General features: G+C 53.7%; 1 protein-coding gene across 5 annotated transcripts; it reads left to right on the top strand.

The window, feature by feature from the left end:
• Positions 1 to 426: 426 nt before the first annotated feature.
• WASHC1 (WASH complex subunit 1) lies at positions 427 to 18,055 on the top strand. 5 transcript variants are annotated; one of them, XM_036251903.1, is made up of 12 exons: positions 601 to 714; positions 1,142 to 1,249; positions 4,455 to 4,608; positions 13,705 to 13,816; positions 14,018 to 14,164; positions 14,345 to 14,481; positions 14,720 to 14,855; positions 15,045 to 15,246; positions 15,321 to 15,485; positions 16,443 to 16,601; positions 17,386 to 17,454; positions 17,609 to 18,055. In XM_036251903.1, exons 3-12 carry the CDS (start codon positions 4,460 to 4,462, stop codon positions 17,746 to 17,748), a joined length of 1,416 nt encoding a protein of 471 aa, XP_036107796.1. In that variant the 5' UTR covers positions 601 to 714; positions 1,142 to 1,249; positions 4,455 to 4,459; the 3' UTR covers positions 17,749 to 18,055. The 5 variants fall into 5 exon arrangements, with proteins under 5 accessions (XP_036107799.1, XP_036107796.1, XP_036107798.1 ...); XM_036251906.1 differs by lacking the exons at positions 601 to 714; positions 1,142 to 1,249 and adding an exon at positions 427 to 447; XM_036251905.1 differs by lacking the exon at positions 1,142 to 1,249.
• Positions 18,056 to 18,676: the final 621 nt, after the last annotated feature.

Below are 18,676 nucleotides of genomic sequence, written 5' to 3'. Positions count from 1 at the left end.
ATTTAATTTTTAAAGGAGGATGGAAACTAAGTGAATTCTATGGGGGAAGCGCCCCCAGAAATCAAGACAAGAAAGTAAGACGCCTGGAATCAGTCCAGACTGCAGGGCTGGGGGGGAGGGGCTGTCACCGCGCGGGTGCGGGCGTGGGGCCCGGGGCGCGCCCAGGGCGGAAGAAGGCCGTCTCTGAGCGCGGGCCAGCAGACGCCCCGGCAGGTCCGCGGGGACGGCGCTGAGGGCACAGAGGCGGGTGCCCAGCGCTCCGCGGGCGGCTCCGAGGGCGGATTCCGCGCAGGGGTCTGCAGCTCGGCCGCGATCCGGGGCCCGAACTCGGGAGCCCGGCGAGCGCCCCCGAGGCGGAGCGCCGAGCGCGGGCGGCGCTAGGACCCGGCGGCGCAGGCGGGGCACACGCGCGGCGGGCGGGCGGGCGCAGCGCAGCCCCGCGCGCAGGTGAGGAGCCGGGCAGGCCCCACGAGCCGCCGGGACTGTGCTCACGGCCCGGCGGGCGAACGCGGCGGGCGCCCGGATGCAGGGGGCGGGGAGGCGGGAGGGAGGGACTCCGGGGAGGGCCGGGCACTGACCGCAGCTTCCGCGGGGCCGGGCGCGAGCGAACGTCCGCGGGAGGCGAATGGGACCCAGACCCCGCGCCCGCGTTGAGTTCCGAGTGTGCCGTTCGCCTTGCTGCCCGCCGGGAAGCGGCCGCGGCTCTGCCCACCAGTAAGACGGGTCTCCACCCCTGCTGGCCCCGGGCTCCTCTCCCCGAGCCCTCCCCAGCCCCCACCCTTCCCCGCCGGAGGCCGTGGCCGGAGCTGCAGGCCGCCGCCTCGACTTCCTCGCTCGGCCCCGCCCCTCACGTGCCCTTACGCCCGGGCCGGGCTCTGGGGAGCCGGCTGCACTGAGTCCCCGCGCGCTGGCTGCGCCCAGGCCTCACCGAGGCGGACCGACCCCCCACCTCCGGGTTCCCGTGGATCCCGCACTTCCTACAGCGTAGGCTTCCGGCCTGGGATGGAGACCCCGGGAGCTGGGCGTTCCGGGAGGGTTTGCAGGGAGGCTGTCCTGCACTCCCGACCTTATTGTGAGAGCCGGCTGCGGTGTGGGTTCGTTTTCTGCAAGCGTCCATACTTTTACCCGTGTCTTTCGTTAGAAATATGTGAGCCTCCTGCGTGATTCTCGAAGTAGGAAAAGCCCTGACCGGTGACCCCGCTGGTTGGAGCCTCGTCCTGTCCACCAAAAGGCGGCGGTGCCATTCCCGGTGGGCGCTTGGGAGGCGAGATCGAGGTTTCTCCTCCACGGGGATGTTTCTCTCTCCCTCTTTTTCTCTTTCTCTCCATTCCTCCCTTCCTCTCCCTCTGAAATCAATAAAAACATATACTCGGGTGAGCACTAAAAACAAAGTAAAAAAAACAGGTGAAATTAATTTAGTAATATATTTTATTTAACTCAGTATATTTAAAATAGGACCATTTCAGCATGTAATTACTAGCCATACAGTCGTCCCCTGCTGATCCCCAGTTTTGCATTTTTCTGTCTCTGTTATCCTGGGTCAACCACAGCTTGGAAATACTAAGTGGAGAATTCTAGAAATAATTTGTAAGTTTTAAGTTGCACCCTAGTTTGAGGAGCATGATGAAAACTCAAAGGTGTCCCACGCTGTAAATGCTACGCCCACCCATTAGTCATTTAATAGCTGACTAGGTTATCAGATCAACTGTCAAGTTACTGCAGTGCTTGAGTTCAAGTAACCCTTATTTTGCGTAATGATGGCCCCAAAGCCATTCACATTAACTTGTATTACAGTATCAAATATCTTACTCTGTCTAATTTACAAAGCAAACTTTATCATAGGTATATGTATAAAAAATATTACGTACATACAGGATTCGGTACACTGCAGTTTCAGGCACCCACTGGGGGCGGTGGGGCGGTCTTAGAACATAGCCCTATAAATAAGGACTGTAAAAAAATTGTTTTTTTTTTTTTAGTCCTCACTCGAGGATATTTTTCCATGTTCAGATAGAATGTGAAGGAGAGAGAGAAAAAAACATCTATATGACAGAGATGCATCGATTGGTTGCCTCCCACACGACCTCCACTGGGGTGGGGGATCGAACTGCAACCAAGGTACATGCCCTTGACTAGAATCAAACCCGAGACTCTGGTCTGGGCTGACACTAACCACTGAGCAAAACCAGCCAGGATAGGACTGTAAAAAATTGAGATATCTTACATTCTTTTTTCCTATTAAGTCTTTGAAATCCAGTGTGTGTTTTACACTTATGCTACAACTCAATTCAGACATTTCAAGTGCTCAATAGCCACTTGTAGCTAGTGGACAGCACAAGTCTAAGGATTTCGGTCCAAACTCCTTGCTCTAGTATTCAGTGTTTTTCATAATCTGGCCTCTCTTTATCTTTCTTTTTCCTGCCACTTGGCCAAGGATAGTTATACCCTCACTCCTCAAACCACTTGCCATTCATTACCTATAAACCTTTGTTCAAGCTGTTCCTTCTACCTGGAATGCTCTCCCTGGGCCCGTTAGGGAGGTACAACTTCTACTAAGAGGCTTTTCCTGACTCTCTTAACCCCAAAAGGGGTATATCACACCTTCCTCAGTATTCCCCTAGTGCTGTATCCATGGCTGGATTAGATTATTTATCATATGCAGATTAATTGTTGTCGAGACTGTCTCCATAGCTAGTACACTGTCCTATTCATCTGTGTTGGGATCATGGCGGGCACCTAATAGTTGACCATTAGATATTTGCAGACAAAATGAGTAAACCACCAACCAGTTGTATTCATTTTCTAAATTCTTGACTGGATCTGTTACTTCCTTGTTTGGGAGATTTGTGCCTGAATTACCCAGCTCCCCTCCCCATTGTGCATACACACACACACACACACACACACACACACAGATGTGGTAAATAACCACGAGGAATGAATTTCAAGATGTGCACAGAAAAGTGTCTTCTGCTTTTTATCCTCTCCCCATCTTACAGATGGGAAAACTGAAGTACAGAATTAAGTTAGGATGGCCAGCAAATTTGCATCAATTTAAATACAAAGAAGTGGGGATTCTCCTTGAAGGGAATGGGGGAGATCTCAGAGAGTTAGACAGTTAGGGATAACTGGTCCCACTTTGGTCATTTGATAGGAGGGAAATGAGATAAGGAGGTAACACTGGGCTTATCTTATGATAAGGATTCCAGGCAGGGTTCAGGTCTGAGAAGCTGAGGATGTCACTGCTGGAAAACAAGTTGGAGAGCAGAACAGTCATCTCACAGGCCAAGAAGTGCTGGCCTGGGAAGGGTAGGAGAGACCAGTGGGGTAGAAGGAAGGGCTGGGACAGCCGGCAGAGGGAGCAAAGGAGTAAGCATCCCTGCTTGTTGCAGATGTTGGTATGCTGCTTGTGAATACCCACTTAGAGAGCAGTGCCACTCTCAATCTGTAGAATGGGAAATAGAATCAGATATTCAGAGAAGACAAGCAACTACCCAAGATAACACAGCACGTTAAGCTCAAACAAAGCCTCCTAAGCCCTCCTTGCCATACTTACCCAGCCCCCCTCCTCTGTTGCAACCAGGGGCCTCAACATGGTGCCTAGGAAAACAGATCTGGGGCACAGTGCCAGGCCTGATTAGTTTCTTCCTCACCATCTTCTACCAAGGGGCTGTGATTAGGCCTATTTATAGGGGCCCAGTGCCTTAATATTCTGCCTGGTGCATCTCTTGCCAATCAAATCGGTGCCGTCTGCAGTGTGATTGCTGCGTTAGTGGCACCAGGGAGTGGAGTTAATTAAACCCAGTATAAATAGACTCTGCCCTGCCTTACAATTTGAAGGAGTGTTTTTCCTTCCTGTTTCCCACCCCTACATGCCCCTTTGCTCTAGCCTGGACACCTGTATCTGGAGTCACTGGCCATTGGCTGTCCTGTTTCAGGAACCGGCTCTGAGTTCCTCAGAAGCCAAAGTGAGAAGAGCCCAGGAGTCCACCTTCTCTGGTTTTCCAGACCTGGGCATCATTTGGCAGTTAATTGAGGCAGTTTTCACCCCCAAATCCCTCCTGCTTCCAGGATGTTTTCACTCTGCAGCAAGGGTTTCTTTCTTGTTCATCCAGGCTGAGGAGGTTGGAATGAGATAATGTATAATGAGGGTGTCTAGCAGGGTCCCAAGCATCTCATGGGGTCAGTGTTGCATCTTCCCTGAACCCTTCTCATCAGCCTCTGTTGTCCCTACCAAGTTCCCGCCTTCATCCACTCAATAAGCAGCAGAAGACCAACTCCTTTGGGCTCCTGGCCTCCCATCAAAGGCTATATCCCCAAATCCCCACCTGTACAGGCCAAACCTCTGGCAGACAGTTGGGGTAAGGGGCTGTGCTCTCCTCTCAGTACCTTGCCTGTGGTAGGTGGGGTGGGTGAGTGTGGGGCGGCCCTGATGCTCTGGTTCCCACCCACAGGCACCATGACGCCCATGAGGACCCAGCACTCGTTGGCAGGTCAGACCTACACAGTGCCCCTCATCCAGCCGGACCTGCGGCGAGAGGAGGCCATCCAGCAGGTAGCGGACGCCCTGCAGTACCTACAGAAGATCTCCGGAGACATCTTTAGCAGGTGGGTGCTGCCACCCATCCCCACCTAATCTGGGGCTCCTCCCTGCCCTGGGCAGTTATCTCTCCATTCCTAGGAAGGCACCCTCTAGGAGCAGTCCTTCCGGTGATTCTTGGTTGTAGGGGTACCTCGCTGGCTTCCCTGTACCCAAGGGGCCCGGCTTAGAAGCTTTTTCTCATACAAGCTCATAAGAGCTACCTACTGTCCCACTTAGCTCCCCGGGTTCCTGTGGCCCCACAGGCCCTGGTGGTGATACTGCTCTTCTTATTCATCCTCTTCCTCCCACTGGGGGCCCCGTTCCTTCACTTATTCCTGCTGTTAGCAGAGACGTATTCAGCACTTCTTATGTGCAAGGGACTGCTGCTCTCCTCGGTTACAGCGGTGAACAAGGCCGCAACCCTGTCCAACTAGAGGATATACTCTGGCAGGAGAGGTAGACAGTAATTAATCAACTGCGTATTCGTTTTTAACTTAAAATTGTGATAAGACCTATTTTTAAATAATTTTGCAATCAGTAATATTTATATAGCATTAACCATGTACCACCATTGATCTGAAGTGCATTAATTCATTTAACCCTCACAACAACTTTATGAGGAGCTACTGTTGTTATCTCCATTTTATAGATGAGGAGACTGAGGCACAGAATGGCTAAGAGATTTGCCCAAGTGGCAGAGCCAGGGGTCACACCCAGGTGTTGTGGATCCAAACTCTGGAGTTCTTACTGTTTCTGTGAAGGGAAGGGAGGGTGTGATGAGAGTTTAATGGGAGGCCTGGCTTGGTCTGGGGGAATCAGGAGGCATAGGTAGGGGAAAAGATTCATGAAAGATGAGTGGGAGTTGCTGTGAATAGGTAGGTTGGGAAGACTAATGTTCCAGAAAGAAAGCATACATGAGCTAAAGCCCTGAGGTGAGAAGGACTTGAATGGAAGCAGTGTGGCTGGGGCAAGGAGAGTGATGGGCGGGGTGCGGGGAACGTGCAGCTGGTGAGGCAGGGCCTTGGAGGCCATTGACAATTTTGAGTTGGTGAGTGGCAGCTTTTTCTCTCCAGCGCTAACCTAGCACAGTCCTTGAGCTATAATGATTTTTCCCTCAGTGTTTGTTTAACAGGAGTCACTGGTGTTTGCTGTTTTCTTGCAAAGGTCCCGGGTTTTGTCCTGTCTTTTTCTCTGGCCATAGCTGCCTGAGATGGGCTTAGATCTTCTCCCTTGTGCCCACATCATGCCTCACAGAGGAACCCTTCATGCCACCCAGTGTGAAGTATTTGACTGGCTTAGATTCATCTCATGGTCGCAGTCATCCCCTATCCCACCCCTGCTTGCACCCTGTCCGGGAACCCCCTTCTGCATCACCAGGCAGCCTCTTGCTCCTCCATCAGTTGTGAGTCCACCCTTCCTGACGTACCTGTCTGCCCGAGCCTGTCCAGAATATACAGGTAGCCATGTGGTGGTGCCCCAGTGGTTCAGGAGGTTGACTCTGGGGCAGACTGCCTGTCTCCATCTGGCCTCCTCATTTACTGGCTCTGTAACTTTAGGAAAATTACTTAACTTCTCTAAGCCTCAGTGTTCTCATCTGTAATATGGTGATAATAATGGTACCTCCTAAACAGAATTGTTGTAAAGGTTAAAAGAATTAAAATTTGCAAAGGAATTACAGTGCCTGGAATATCGTAAATCTGCAGTCAGTGTTTGCGATTAATAAGTCCCTGCCCATTCACTGCCTGTGGTGGTCCTCCGTTAACCCACTGTCAGTAGTTACAGAGAGTGTTAGGTGTCCCTTTGGTGCTTATTTTTGTGCTAAATATGCCCAAAGAATATATAAACAAAAGGACACATGCCTTTAAGAGCTGTCAGTCCCAGATTTTAGCCAACCCATGCCCTGTGATTGAAATGGGTGCCACAAACAGTCCTCACCAGGACTGTGACTGCATGCGTGCCTTTCTCTAAGGAGGGCATTGGATTTTTAACATATCATTTTCCTTCCTTTTATTTGGTACCTGTGGATAGTTTAATGGGATGAGGAAAAGGCAGGAGGGCCACCTCCTGGGCATGGATGCTGAGTTAGTTGAGTGTGGATATGGGCCCTCCAAGTATATGAAGGAGGGGAGGATACCTCTCAGGAGCCCTCAAAACCAGGTTCCAGGTCACCCCATTGGTCTCCCACCATATGCCCAATTTGCTGGATCCTGAGGGACACTGAAGATGTGTATGGCATGATTCCTGTCCCCAAGGATCTTATAGTCTGGAATGGAAGAGCAGTATGTCTTGGTTCTTCTTAATTACATAGTATGAACTGTGTGGGCCTCTTGGAATCTAGAGAAGAGAGAAATAAATAAGAATTGATGGCATATTTATCAATCAGAACTCCCCAAGGTAGTTTAAGCAAGAAGTAGCTAATCAGCAGAGCAGGTTTTGGAGCTGAAGGTATAAAGGATGTCATCAGGACCTACTACTGCTTTCACTCCATCCTGGCTCTCTGCCTCTGGCGTGGCCCCATTCCCAGACAGGCCTTGCTCTTGTGGTGGCCAGGTCACACCAGCGATGTCGGAGCTCCTGGATTCAAGTTCCAGTCCAGCGTTTCCTTGGAAGTCCCACTCGCCCGCTGGCCCAGTTTGGCTCTCATGTCCGTGCCAGAGCCAGCTGCTGGGGCCAGAGGGGTGCGGCACACTGACTGGCTCAGACTTGGTCACATGCTTTACCCTAAGCCCTGGGTTCAGCCCCACCTGAGGGAATGGTCCAGGGACTTTCTGTGGGAGTGAAGGATTCTGCCATGAAAACAGGCTGTTCCTTGAATAAGGACGTAGATGGTAGTGAGGAGAACCACATGCCTGCTACATCTGCCCAGGAAAGGCCTCCCAAAGGAAAGGGGCTTGAACTGGGCCACAGGAGAGACAGGCTGGGGTTGGGCAGGACTGGGCATATGAGCCTGCAGACTGGTGGGTTCTGGAAATGTGTGCCGAAAGCTTAGAGGCCAGAATGTGGTGCGTCTGCTCCCGCAGTATAGACACTGCTGCCTTTCCCATACACTCAGCTCCTCCACTGCAGAAGGGAACGGGTGTGAAAAGTCACACACACAACCCCCTCCCCCCATCATGTGCCCCTGGGAGCTTGTTTCTGGCTTCTGCATGTTCTGCAGTGCAGAGGGAGTGCTCCGTGGCAGAGGAGTGGGAGGGATGTGGGCGGGGGAGTGAAAAGTTGGGATAAGTAAGGCAGGGCCCTTGGGGGCTTCTCTGAACAAAGCAGGACTTGGAGCTTGATCCGGGAGTTTTAGGGAGCCCGGATAGGTGCTTGAGCAGGGATGTGATGGGAGAGAAGAGTTTTGGGAAGGTTCGTCAGGCAGTGGTCACAAAGTGGACAGGAGGAGGAGAGTGGATTGCAGGGACACTCTGGAAGCAGTGTGGTCAGGGCAGGGAAAGGATGCGGCTGCAGTTTGGGGGAGCTGCAGGCAAAGAGGGTGGATAAGAGATGTTTCAGAGGGAACATGAATGGGGCCGAGGATGAAGGAAAGGCAGGAGTCAGGGATGATTGGGATGGGTGGAGAGTGCCTAGACCTAGCCTCTTTCTTCTGCCCCCACCCCCATCCTGTAGCAATCAACAGGCAAGGGGGCTTTTCCTTTCTCATGGGTTTTTGTGGTGGGGATGTGACCCCAGCTTGGAAATCTCCCCCCTTAAACGTGCTCCTCCTGCTTGTAAACCTTGCAGAGAAGAGACACTTTCATCTCTCCTCCCCACTGCTCCTCCCATCTCAGGCCCAGGCCTGGGGCCCTGGGCCCTCCTGGAGCCCTGCCCAGTTCTGCAGGTAGGTGAGCTCATGGAAAATTAGCATTCCAAGCTGGCGTCCCTTCCTCCCGCTCTGCTGCAATGGGAGCTGTGCAGAGACTGGAGAGAATGACAAGTACCTCGCGGGCTCTCCTGGAACCTCTCCTTCCTGCCTAGACCCTGGCTTCCCGTCCTGCCTGACAGACCTCTCCGGTCCTCACCTGCCCCCATCTTCATCCGGGAGAAGCCTGGCCCCGAATATCTGCCCAGAGCCATCACCTGCTTCACAAGATTAGCTGAGAGGCAGAGGTGCTGCAGCGGCACAGGGACGCGGCAGGCACTGCCTGTGGAGGGGGGCTGCTGTCACTTGCCATTCCGCCAGCCCCACCGGGAAGCTGCAGCCCCTGCCTGCCTCACTCCTCCCTCCTGGGAGAGGGTCTGTTTTCTCTGCAAAGCTTTTTCCTTTTCCCTCTTTGTGTTTCTACTTCTTACCTCCACCCCCACCCCCACCCCTTTTCTCTCTACTGATTGACACCTGGTGACTCTCAAGGTTAGGAAGCACTCAATCAGCTGCCTGCATAATTAGCAGATCATTCTTAATTATCCCTGTGAATTATCCATGTGAGTGGAAAAGATAAAGGTGAAGGCAAGAGCCCTGGTTCAGGGTCTGCAGTGCCTGGGGACAGGACAGGCAAGAGGAGGAGCAGCAATTACGGGGCAGGAGTGGGCGCCTCTCCCCTCTGGCAGCCTGCCTCTGCGGACTGGGGCGCTGATCGGCATGCCAATCGGATTGTGAGGAGCCGGGCTGCACTGCAGGGCCCGTGGGCCTGCCTGGCCTCATAGAAAGGGATGGAGAGTCAGCTTTGGAGGGGGTGGGATGGGGAGCCCAAGCAGTGCCTTGGCCAACTGTCCCCTCCTCCTGTCACATCAGGAGCAGAGTGGCCCCCAGGTGCCTCCTTGAATGCCTCCCACCCCAGCCAGGGGAGCTGCTTACTGTCGCCCTGCCCTCTGCCCTCCATGGCAAAGTGCTTATTCTGGGCCTGAAACTTCCTTCTCCGTGTCTGCCCACACGGCCTCTTCTGGCTTCCCTCAGTGTCGGGCCCCTCAGCCCTCCCTCCACCTCATGGGTAGAAGAGCGAATGTTACCAGTACTTCGGACATGTCAGCTAGTACAGGAACACTGGACATATATTTGCTCTTAAACTTTCATAGCCATTCCATGCATAGAAGTTACTGCTCTACTTTTCAGCTGAAGGAGCTGGGGCATAGACCAATTAAAGGACTTACCCAAGGTTATTCTGCTATTAAACAGATGTTAACGCTAGTCTGTGGGACATTGTACATGGCTTCAGTAATAAGCTTGGAAACTGAACTACTTTGAAGCAGGCCGCCAAGCCAAGGGCACTAGATCAGGAATGGGAAACAGTTGCCCTTTGGCCACCATCCCCTACCCTTATGGTGGCTGTTGCTAATTAGTTATTGCACTCAGTCCCAGCCCCAGTGTGGCCTAATAGTCCTTCCTACACAGCCTTCTAAAACATCACTGCCAGTGGGTAGAGATGGCATACGCATTGAAAGCTTTCTGCCTGGCCGCTGTGGCTCGGGTTGAGCGTGGACTCATGCACCAAGAAGTCGCCAGTTCAATTCCTGCTCAGGGCACGTGCCCAGGCTGTGGGCCGGATCCTCAGTGGGGGGCATGCAGGAGGCAGCCAGTCAGTGTTCTCTCTCATCGATGTTTCTATCTCTTACTCTCACTTCCTCTCTCTCTCAAATTAATAAAGAGCCCTGGCCGGTTTGGCTCAGCAGTTAGAACGTGGCCTGTGGTCCAGAGAGACCGGGGTTCGGTTCCCACTAAGGACATGTATATCCATTGCAGTTTGTCCCCGGCCCTGGTTGGGTCATGCAGGTGGCAGCCACTCAGCGTGTCCCTTTCACATCAATGTTTCTCTCTCTCTCTCTTTCTCCCCCCCTCCCACTCTGTCTGAATAAAAAATGGGTAAATGTTCTCAGGTGAGGATAAAACAAATGAATAAATAAAAAATAAAATTAATAAAGAAAAAATATTAACAAATTGAAAGCTTTCTCATCAGTGGCCTGTACTCTCTGCAGTATCATGGCGTATGAATGACTGGAAGAGATTAGCCTGTCTGGGAGCTTTGTCAACAGACTAGTCATTACTTATACTTCCAGGTTCCTGAATAAGAAAATAACTCCAGAAATCATGTCTTCCATTCCCCTGCCCCACACAGGAATCTCCCTTAAAGTATTCCCGACAGCTGGGCATCCAGCTTGAATAGGACTGTTTTGCAAAGCTATGCACCTGTTCACTAGAAAGTTCTTAAGTAGAACCAAGGTTTGCTTCCCTGTGACTCAACCCATGGGTCCTAATGCAGCCCTCTGGGGTGACAGAGAGTAAGTCTAATCACTTTCCACCTGGTATGGTGAAATCTTTGACATTTTGAGGGAAGTATCGTATTCTCTAAGCCATCTCCTCTGTAGCCAGACACCCTTCAGTTACCTTTGTATGACATGACTTTCTCACTCATCTCCTTCCTCATTGCCCTCCTTTGGTCGTTCATAACTTGTTTCTTTTTATTCAGCCAGTGTTTGTTACATGTCAGGCACTGCCCCGGGTGCTAGAGATGCAGCAGTGAGTGAGGAGATAAAACTCGAGTGCTCTTAAAATGTGGTCCACTGGAAAGGAGACACAGCCTTGGAAGAGACTGATGCCGGGCACAGATCAGTTCATTAACGCAGGGCTCTGTTTTCTCTGTGCTGCCTCTAAGAGAGCGAATGTTCCTGATTTGTTGAAAGAAGGTAGAAGAGCCCTGGCCGGGCAGCTCAGTTGGTTAGAGCATCCTTCCAATATGCCAAGGTTGTGGGTTTGACCCCCAATCATGGGCACATACAAGAATCAATCAGTGGCCCTGGCCAGTTTGGCTCAGCGGTTAGAGCATCAGCCTGTGGTCCAGAGAGATCTGGGTTCGGTTCCTGCTAAGGGCATGTGCCTCGGTTGCGGTTTGTCCCCGACCTGGTTGGTCATGTGGGTGGCAGTCACTCAATGTGTCCCTTTCACGTCAATGTTTCTCTCTCTCCCTCCCTCCCTCCCTCCCTCCCTCCCACTCTATCTGAACTAAAAAGTAAAAAAATGTCCTTGGGTGAGGATAAAAAAGAAAAAAAAAAAAGGAATCAACCAATGAATTCATAAATAAGTGGAACGGCAAACTGATATCTATCTCTCTCTCTCTCTAAAGAACAATGTAGAAGAGGGACCAGGAGCTATGTGCCCTAAGATTGTATTTCTTTTTTAAGCTGCTTAACATTCTTTTGGCTCACACTGAATTTATAGTTAACCAAAACCTCAGGTCTGTCTGCACCTGAACTACTGCTCAACCGCCACCTTCTGTGTTTTTGTGCACTTGACTTTTTCACCTAAATGCTGGGCCTCACATTCACTCCTTGTCGATTTGATCTTGTTGCCAGCGTTCCATCCTTCTGGCCTCAGGATTATTTGAGCCTTGATTCCATCATGCAGACCCTCCCCCACTTGTTATCCCCAGTTTATTGATCAAGTGTTAAATGAGCTGGACGGGGCCCTGCCACAGACCTTCGTACAGGCTGAAATCAGTTCATTCTTCAGCGGCGCCCTTCAGATCCTGTTGTTGTCTGGCCCTGGTTTTCCTACGTGTACTTTCCTCCAACCCCCATAGCTCCATCCTGTCTGCAGGACTTTGTGAGAAACCATCAAAATCCTTGCTGACTCAAACCCTGGCCAGTTTGGCTCAGCAGTTAGAGCGTTGGCCTGTGGTCCAGAGAGTCCCGGGTTTGGTTCCCGCTAAGGGCATGTACCTCGGTTACAGTTTGTCCCCAGTCTTGGTTGGGTCGCGCGGGTGGCAACCACTTGATATGTCCCTTTCACGTCGATGTTTCTCTCTCTCCCTCCCACTCTATCTGAACAAAAAATGGAAAAATGTCCTCAGGTGAGGATAAAAAAAAAAGATCCTTGCTGACTCAAGATGCACTGCGTTTAAGGTTTTCCCCTGGTGCACCAGTCTGATAGTCCTGTCCAAGAAAGCATTGCTGTGCATTTAGAATAATGGTGGCCCCTGGGACCTGCTTCTTCCTTTTCTAAGTGCTCACAGACCCTCTCTGTAATAATACATTCTGGAAATTTTCCAGGGTTCATTGTTAAACTTGATATTTACAATTTTAAGAAATCAGCTCTTCTCTGTTTAATGGAAGAACCAGAACAGGGTAGCCTTTGTCCATCTGCAGGCCTGATGCCCTCCCCCTCCACATCGACTTTGAGTGGAGTGGTTACATAACCACTGAGGTGGTTCAGCACCCAGCGCCCGAGTGGCACAGTTGGGAACTGGACGTAGCAGCTTGTGGTCAGTACCTTCCCAGCAGATGAAGATCTTTCTCCCTGTGGAAAAGGTGGAGCTCATACTGGAAAAGATGGGTGGTCTGTGTTCTCACGCTGGGAGGCAGCTGCCGTCTTGTTCTGTCTGCACTGCTGTCCCACTCAGACCAGCTCTGAAGGAACCTGGGCTGCGCTGGGTGCCTGCGTGTACCCCAGCCCCCACCCCACTCTCCACTGTGGTACACGAGGAGCCAGGTGTGACCAGGGAGACTTCATCAAGACGGAGACCCCTGGGCTTGTGAATCTGGCTGATGGGTGGGTTCTCTGGGGGCCAAACCTTCCAGATGGTGGGGATGGTTTAGAAAGGCTGGGCCAGAGTCGTGACCGTTCCTTTCACTCTTTAGAGAACTCTCAGTCCGCTGTCCCCACCACGGAGGCAGTGGGGACTCTGCCGCCCACCACATCCTCCCACCTTTCCCCAGGTACTCAGCTGGCAGCTCTGCCGCATTTCTCCTGCCCTACTTGTGTGCTCGCTCCTGCCAGGTGGATAGGGATGTGCCGCGCGGAATGTGGAGCGCGTGGTGGTCGTGGGCAGGAACCTGTCTGTGGCGGTGGGGGAGCCTTTGCAGGAGGATGGGCTGGCACGTGAGAGCCAGAGAGCCCCCCGGGAGGCAACAACAGTGTCCCTTCAGATGGCTTGTCTAGGTGCCAGCTTGGGCCAGGGTAATTGCCCTCCCTGCCCAGAGCTGCAAGGAACTTACTTAATTCAGTGCATTCCCGGATCCTTCCGTTTAGATCGTCCTTGCAAGGCCACCGGGGCAGTTCCAAGGTTGATCCCGACAGGCAGGTAACATTGTTTCTCTACAGTCCTTTGCTCAAGCCCCTGTTTTTTGCAGGTTTGCTGTTAGAGGCAGGAGGTATGCAGGAGGCTGTAGGGGCTAGAGGAGCAGCCTCCAGCCCGTCATTTTTCCCATGGCAGGATCTCCCAGCGGGTGGAGCTGAGCCGGAGCCAGCTGCAGGCCATTGGGGAGAGGGTCTCCTTGGCCCAGGCCAAGATTGAGAAGATCAAAGGCAGCAAGAAGGCCATCAAGGTAGCCCCTGTGTCCCTTTGGCTGATGGGGAGTCACAGTTATCCCATTCTCTGCCATATCCCCATGCCCCCAGGTCCCTACCTTCACTGTCCAGCCACACCTCAAGCTTTCCTCCTCCTCAGAGTCCCCCTACCCAACCCTAGGCTCTCTGGAATTTCCCTGGGCCCCTGAAAAAATGTCAGATTCTCCCTGTGTCCACAGGTGTTCTCCAGTGCCAAGTACCCAGCTCCAGAGCGCCTGCAGGAGTACAGCTCCATCTTCACGGGTGCCCAGGACTTCAGCCTGCAGAGACGCCCCCGCCACAGGATCCAGAGCAAGCACCGCCCCCTGGACGAGCGGGCCCTGCAGGTCTGCCGGGCACACCCAGCTCACACACTTGCAGGGAGTGACCAGTGGCAGTCCTGGGTGTGGGGGAGAACTAAGGGCCTCCCATAGGGATTTGTCCCCCAAGAGGATTCTGATGGGATGGGGTTGAGGTCACTGGTCTGGCCCTGAAACCCACCATTCTTGTCACACCCCCCCCTCCAGGAGAAGCTGAAATACTTCCCTGTGTGTGTGAACAGCAAGTTGGAACCTGAGGCCGAGGCCGAGGAAGGGCTTGGGGGTCTTCCCAGCAACATCAATTCTGTCAGCTCCTTGCTGCTCTTCAACACCACTGAGAACCTGTACGGCCAGAAGGGGGCTACACAGGGGTGGTTGGAGCCCAGCTGCTTAGTGGGGACACTAGGGGCACCAGACATAGGAGTCTGCAGCCCGCAGCGCCACCACCAGTTCGGTTTGCCTTGTAGGGCCTGGGAATCCACTGTACGGACTAATGCGGTCCCTGGTGAGGTGGGAAAGTAGGTCAGGGCCATGGGCCTGGAACAGATGACACATTACCCGGCTTCCACCCCGCCTCTGCAGGTACAAAAAGTATGTCTTCCTGGACCCCCTGGCTGGTGCTGTAACCAAGACCCATGTGATGCTGGGGGCAGAGACAGAGGAGAAGCTATTCGATGCCCCTCTGTCCATCAGCAAGAGGGAGCAGCTGGAGCAACAGGTAGAGAGAGATGGTGCCAGGGTGGGTGGGGTTCCGGTGGATGAGGTGGTGGGGCCCTGCAGCCCTGCCAGGGTCCTTACGAGGTCTGTGGAGCCCCTTATCCCACCCCAGTGACTGTCCCAAGGTCAAACTGCAGAGCCCATGACCCCTGCAGCACCCCAGCTCATGTACCCCCACCTAATCCTGCAGGTTCCAGAGAACTATTTCTATGTGCCTGACCTGGGCCAAGTGCCCGAGATCGACGTGCCATCCTACCTGCCCGACCTGCCCGGCATCGCCGATGACCTCATGTACAGTGCTGATCTGGGCCCTGGCATTGCCCCCTCCGCCCCTGGCACCATTCCGGAGCTGCCCACCTTCCACACAGAGGTGGCCGAGCCTTTCAAGCCAAGTGAGTGAAAGCCAGGAAGGGGTGTTGGGCCACTTTCTTCCCCAGACATCTCACATTTCTCACACTTGTTTCAGACCTAGAAGATGGGGTCCTAACAGCACCCCCACCACCACCGCCCCCACCGCCACCTCCCCCAGCTCCAGCAGTGCTGGTCAGCACTCCTGCACCCCCACCCCCACCGCAGACTGTGGCCTCTCCAGCTGCAGGTGCCAAGGAGGAAGACAGCAGATCTCCTTCAGGTAGGAGCAGCAGCAGGCACGTGGGCGCGTGGGGGTAGGGAGGGTAAGGGTGCTCGCTTTGAGGGCGCCTAATTTCTGGGTCCCTGAAAGATTTTCTCTAGGTTTGTTAATTGGGCATAAATTCTATAGTTTCAGAATAATAATGTTTAAATCTTGTTCCATTGGGTTCATAAAATAGTGGTTTTCAGCCCTGGCCGGTTTGGCTCAGTAGTTAGAGCATCGGCCTGCAGACCAATGAGTTGAGGGTTCAGTTCCGGTCAAAGGCAAGTACCTCGGCTGGTTTGTCCCCAGCCCTGGTCGGGTCGATGTGTCTCTCTCACATCGATGTTTCTCCCCCTCCCCCGCCCTCCCACTCTATCTTATTATAAAGAGAAAAATATCCTCGGATGAAGATTTAAAAAAAAAAAGTGGTTTTCAGACTGAGCCCTTAGAGCTCCAGAAGTCATCCTCCAGGGTAGAGGGAGCCTGGGCACACAGGGCTGTGTGGGTCCCCCATTCCCATGTAAACCAATGGACAAAGGGGGCTACTAAAATAATTGAAAACCACAGCAACAAAATACCCATGTGTCCCTTAAATTTCAGAATTCCGTTTGACTGGTCTCCCAGTCGTCTCTGCCGTCCAGAGCGGCACAGGGACCCCTTGCTGGATGCGTCACATCAGATGCCCAGCACATCAGTAATTCCCAGGGTCCCCGTCTGCAGGTGGACCTGAGCTGGGCGGGGCCCGGAGAGGGAACGGGTGCCTGGACACAGGGCTCCCTGAGCTCAGGCGGATGCGGTCTGCGTCCAGGCCTCGCCGAAGGCCCGCCTTCACCAGCTGGCTTCCTCTTCAGGAAGAGCCCCTCCTCACAGCCAGGCTGCTGAGGGCTCCTCTGGACCCCCGGGACCTGAGGCTGGGCAGGGCTGTCCCACAGCCTAGCCCTGGCTGAGCAGCCTTCTCGCCCCCCCCCCCCCCAGCGCCAGTCCAGGGAGCTCCCAAGGAAGTGGTGGACCCCTCCAGTGGCCGGGCCACCCTGCTGGAGTCCATCCGCCAGGCTGGGGGCATCGGGAAGGCCAAGCTCCGCAGCGTCAAGGAGCGCAAGCTGGAGAAGAAGAAACAGAAGGAGCAGGAGCAAGGTGAGGGCCCCTACACCCACTCTAGTAGAGGGCTAAGTAAAGGGCCTCCTCTGTAACCACCCAGACTCCAGCAGGGTGTTCCTTGCCACCCAGGTGTCAAAAGGCCCCCGCTTCCCCGGGCCATTTGCTGGAAACCCTGGGTGGCCACACTAACATCTCCACCTCTGCTCCTTCGGCAGTGGGTTCCTGCTGGAGTTTGGAGCGTGCTTGGTGGCGCTTTCTTCTCTAAGTTGGTGGGGACAAGCCTCACCCTACTGGAGAGAATCTCATCCTCTGCCAGCTGTCCAAGCTTACAGTCAGGACCTGAGATATTTTAGAAACAGGACCTGGACGGGTAGCTCAGTCCTGTCTCTAGGCCTCTTGGAGCTACAGATACTTCTGCTGTGACACTGCATAAATAGCACTTGGGCATAAAGCGACAGCACACTGGATGTCAGCAGTCCTGAGCTCGAGTCCAGCTTTGCTTCTGAGCTTTGCACACTGACCCAGGCAAATTGCCTACGTCTCTGGCCAGTTTCCTCCTCCATACAGCGGGGCTGCTCATTCGTGCCCTGCTCAATGGCCGTGACGGTATTACTCACATTTTCTTATCAGTGCCCTGGTGCCGGGCCCACCGACAGGCTGAAGCTCTAAGAGCTGGTGGTGACATGTGGCTGTGGAGGGCTGGGGTGTGTCAATAGTGAAGGAAGAGGACAAACGTGGCCGAACCCTGAGAGTGTCACCCAGGAGGTTTCACACTTGGCCCCTTCCTCCTGCCTCACCGTATTTGTATTTTCCGTTGCAGTGAGAGCTACAGGCCAAGGCGGGGACCTGATGTCGGATCTCTTTAACAAGCTGGTCATGAGGCGCAAAGGTAGGGCAGAGCGCTGCTGCCTTCCCAGGGCCGGGGACTTGGGGGTGCGTGCATCACCCACATTCTGCCTTTCTCTTCCTGTTTCTAAGTCTTTAGGGGCTGGGTGAACCAGTGCCCCAAACCAACCCCTCATCCTCCACCTCTCCCCTCCCAGGCATCTCCGGGAAAGGGCCTGGAGCCGGGGCCAGCGAGGGGCCAGGAGGAGCCTTCGCCCGAATGTCAGACTCCATCCCACCTCTGCCTCCCCCACAGCAGCCACCTGGAGAGGAGGACGAGGAGGAATGGGAGTCCTAGGGGCTCAGCAGCTCCTTCTCCCCAAACCCAGGCTGAGGCTCTTGCCCCACATGGAAACAGCTGGGATGGGCTCCTTGGCCTGCTGGTCTCTCGGCCCCTGCTGCCCTGGGAGGCATGGGGATCACAGAGGACTCCCCCAGGTCTGTGCCTGAGCCATCTTCAAGGAGCAGGGAGGCTGGCTTCTAAAGGTCATGGCAGGGGCCCCCACTTTTTGCCTGTATTCCACCCCCCTCCTTCACAAGCATGCGCTTCTCTTCCCTGAGACTGAGATGCAGCAGTATACGAGTCAATAAAGAAATACAATGGAGACCCGAGCTTCAACCAACAGTGCACTTTTAATTAAGGAACTACAGCGGTGCAGAATGCAAACGTCTCCGAGCCAGGGCCTGTGCTCCCACGCCCGCTGGTCTCAGGTAATGGGGCAGGGTGCCGAGTGGACCAAGGCCCCTCTCTGGGGTCAGGGACAGAAGAGGTGTAGTCACCAGGGGCAGCTGTGGCAGGAGGGAAGGATATTTTCACACAGGAAAAATGTCTCGGTGATAGACACAGCGTACCTAAAAATAGTCATGCTGAGAGCCTAATGGCCCTTGGTGTAATTGCTGATGTCAGGGGAAGAGATGACTTGGAGTATGCTCAAGTGGCTGAGAGGGAGAAGGTGCCACCAACCTGAAGGACCTGGAACCGATCCAGGGAGATACGAATGCTGTGGCACAGGGCAGGGCCAGCCCTGAAGCGGAGAAGTGAGGCCAGGGAACAGGAGCAGCGCACAGGGCGCTTCTCCCGGTTCTAACCGGCTTCGGTGCCCACTTTGTCGTTGGTGGTGCTTACTCCCCACACGGCGGTGGGTTGAAGTAACCAGAAGCCAGAGGGCAGAAGAGCCCAGGACACCAGGGCACTGGAAATTGGGAACATTCTTAATTTCGAGGAA

The sequence above is a fragment of the Molossus molossus genome, unplaced genomic scaffold, assembly GCF_014108415.1.
Source record: "Molossus molossus isolate mMolMol1 unplaced genomic scaffold, mMolMol1.p scaffold_m16_p_10, whole genome shotgun sequence".
Classification (NCBI taxonomy): domain Eukaryota; kingdom Metazoa; phylum Chordata; class Mammalia; order Chiroptera; family Molossidae; genus Molossus; species Molossus molossus.
The sequence above is the reverse complement of the archived record's forward strand: the minus strand, read 5'-3'. Positions and strand labels throughout refer to the sequence as shown.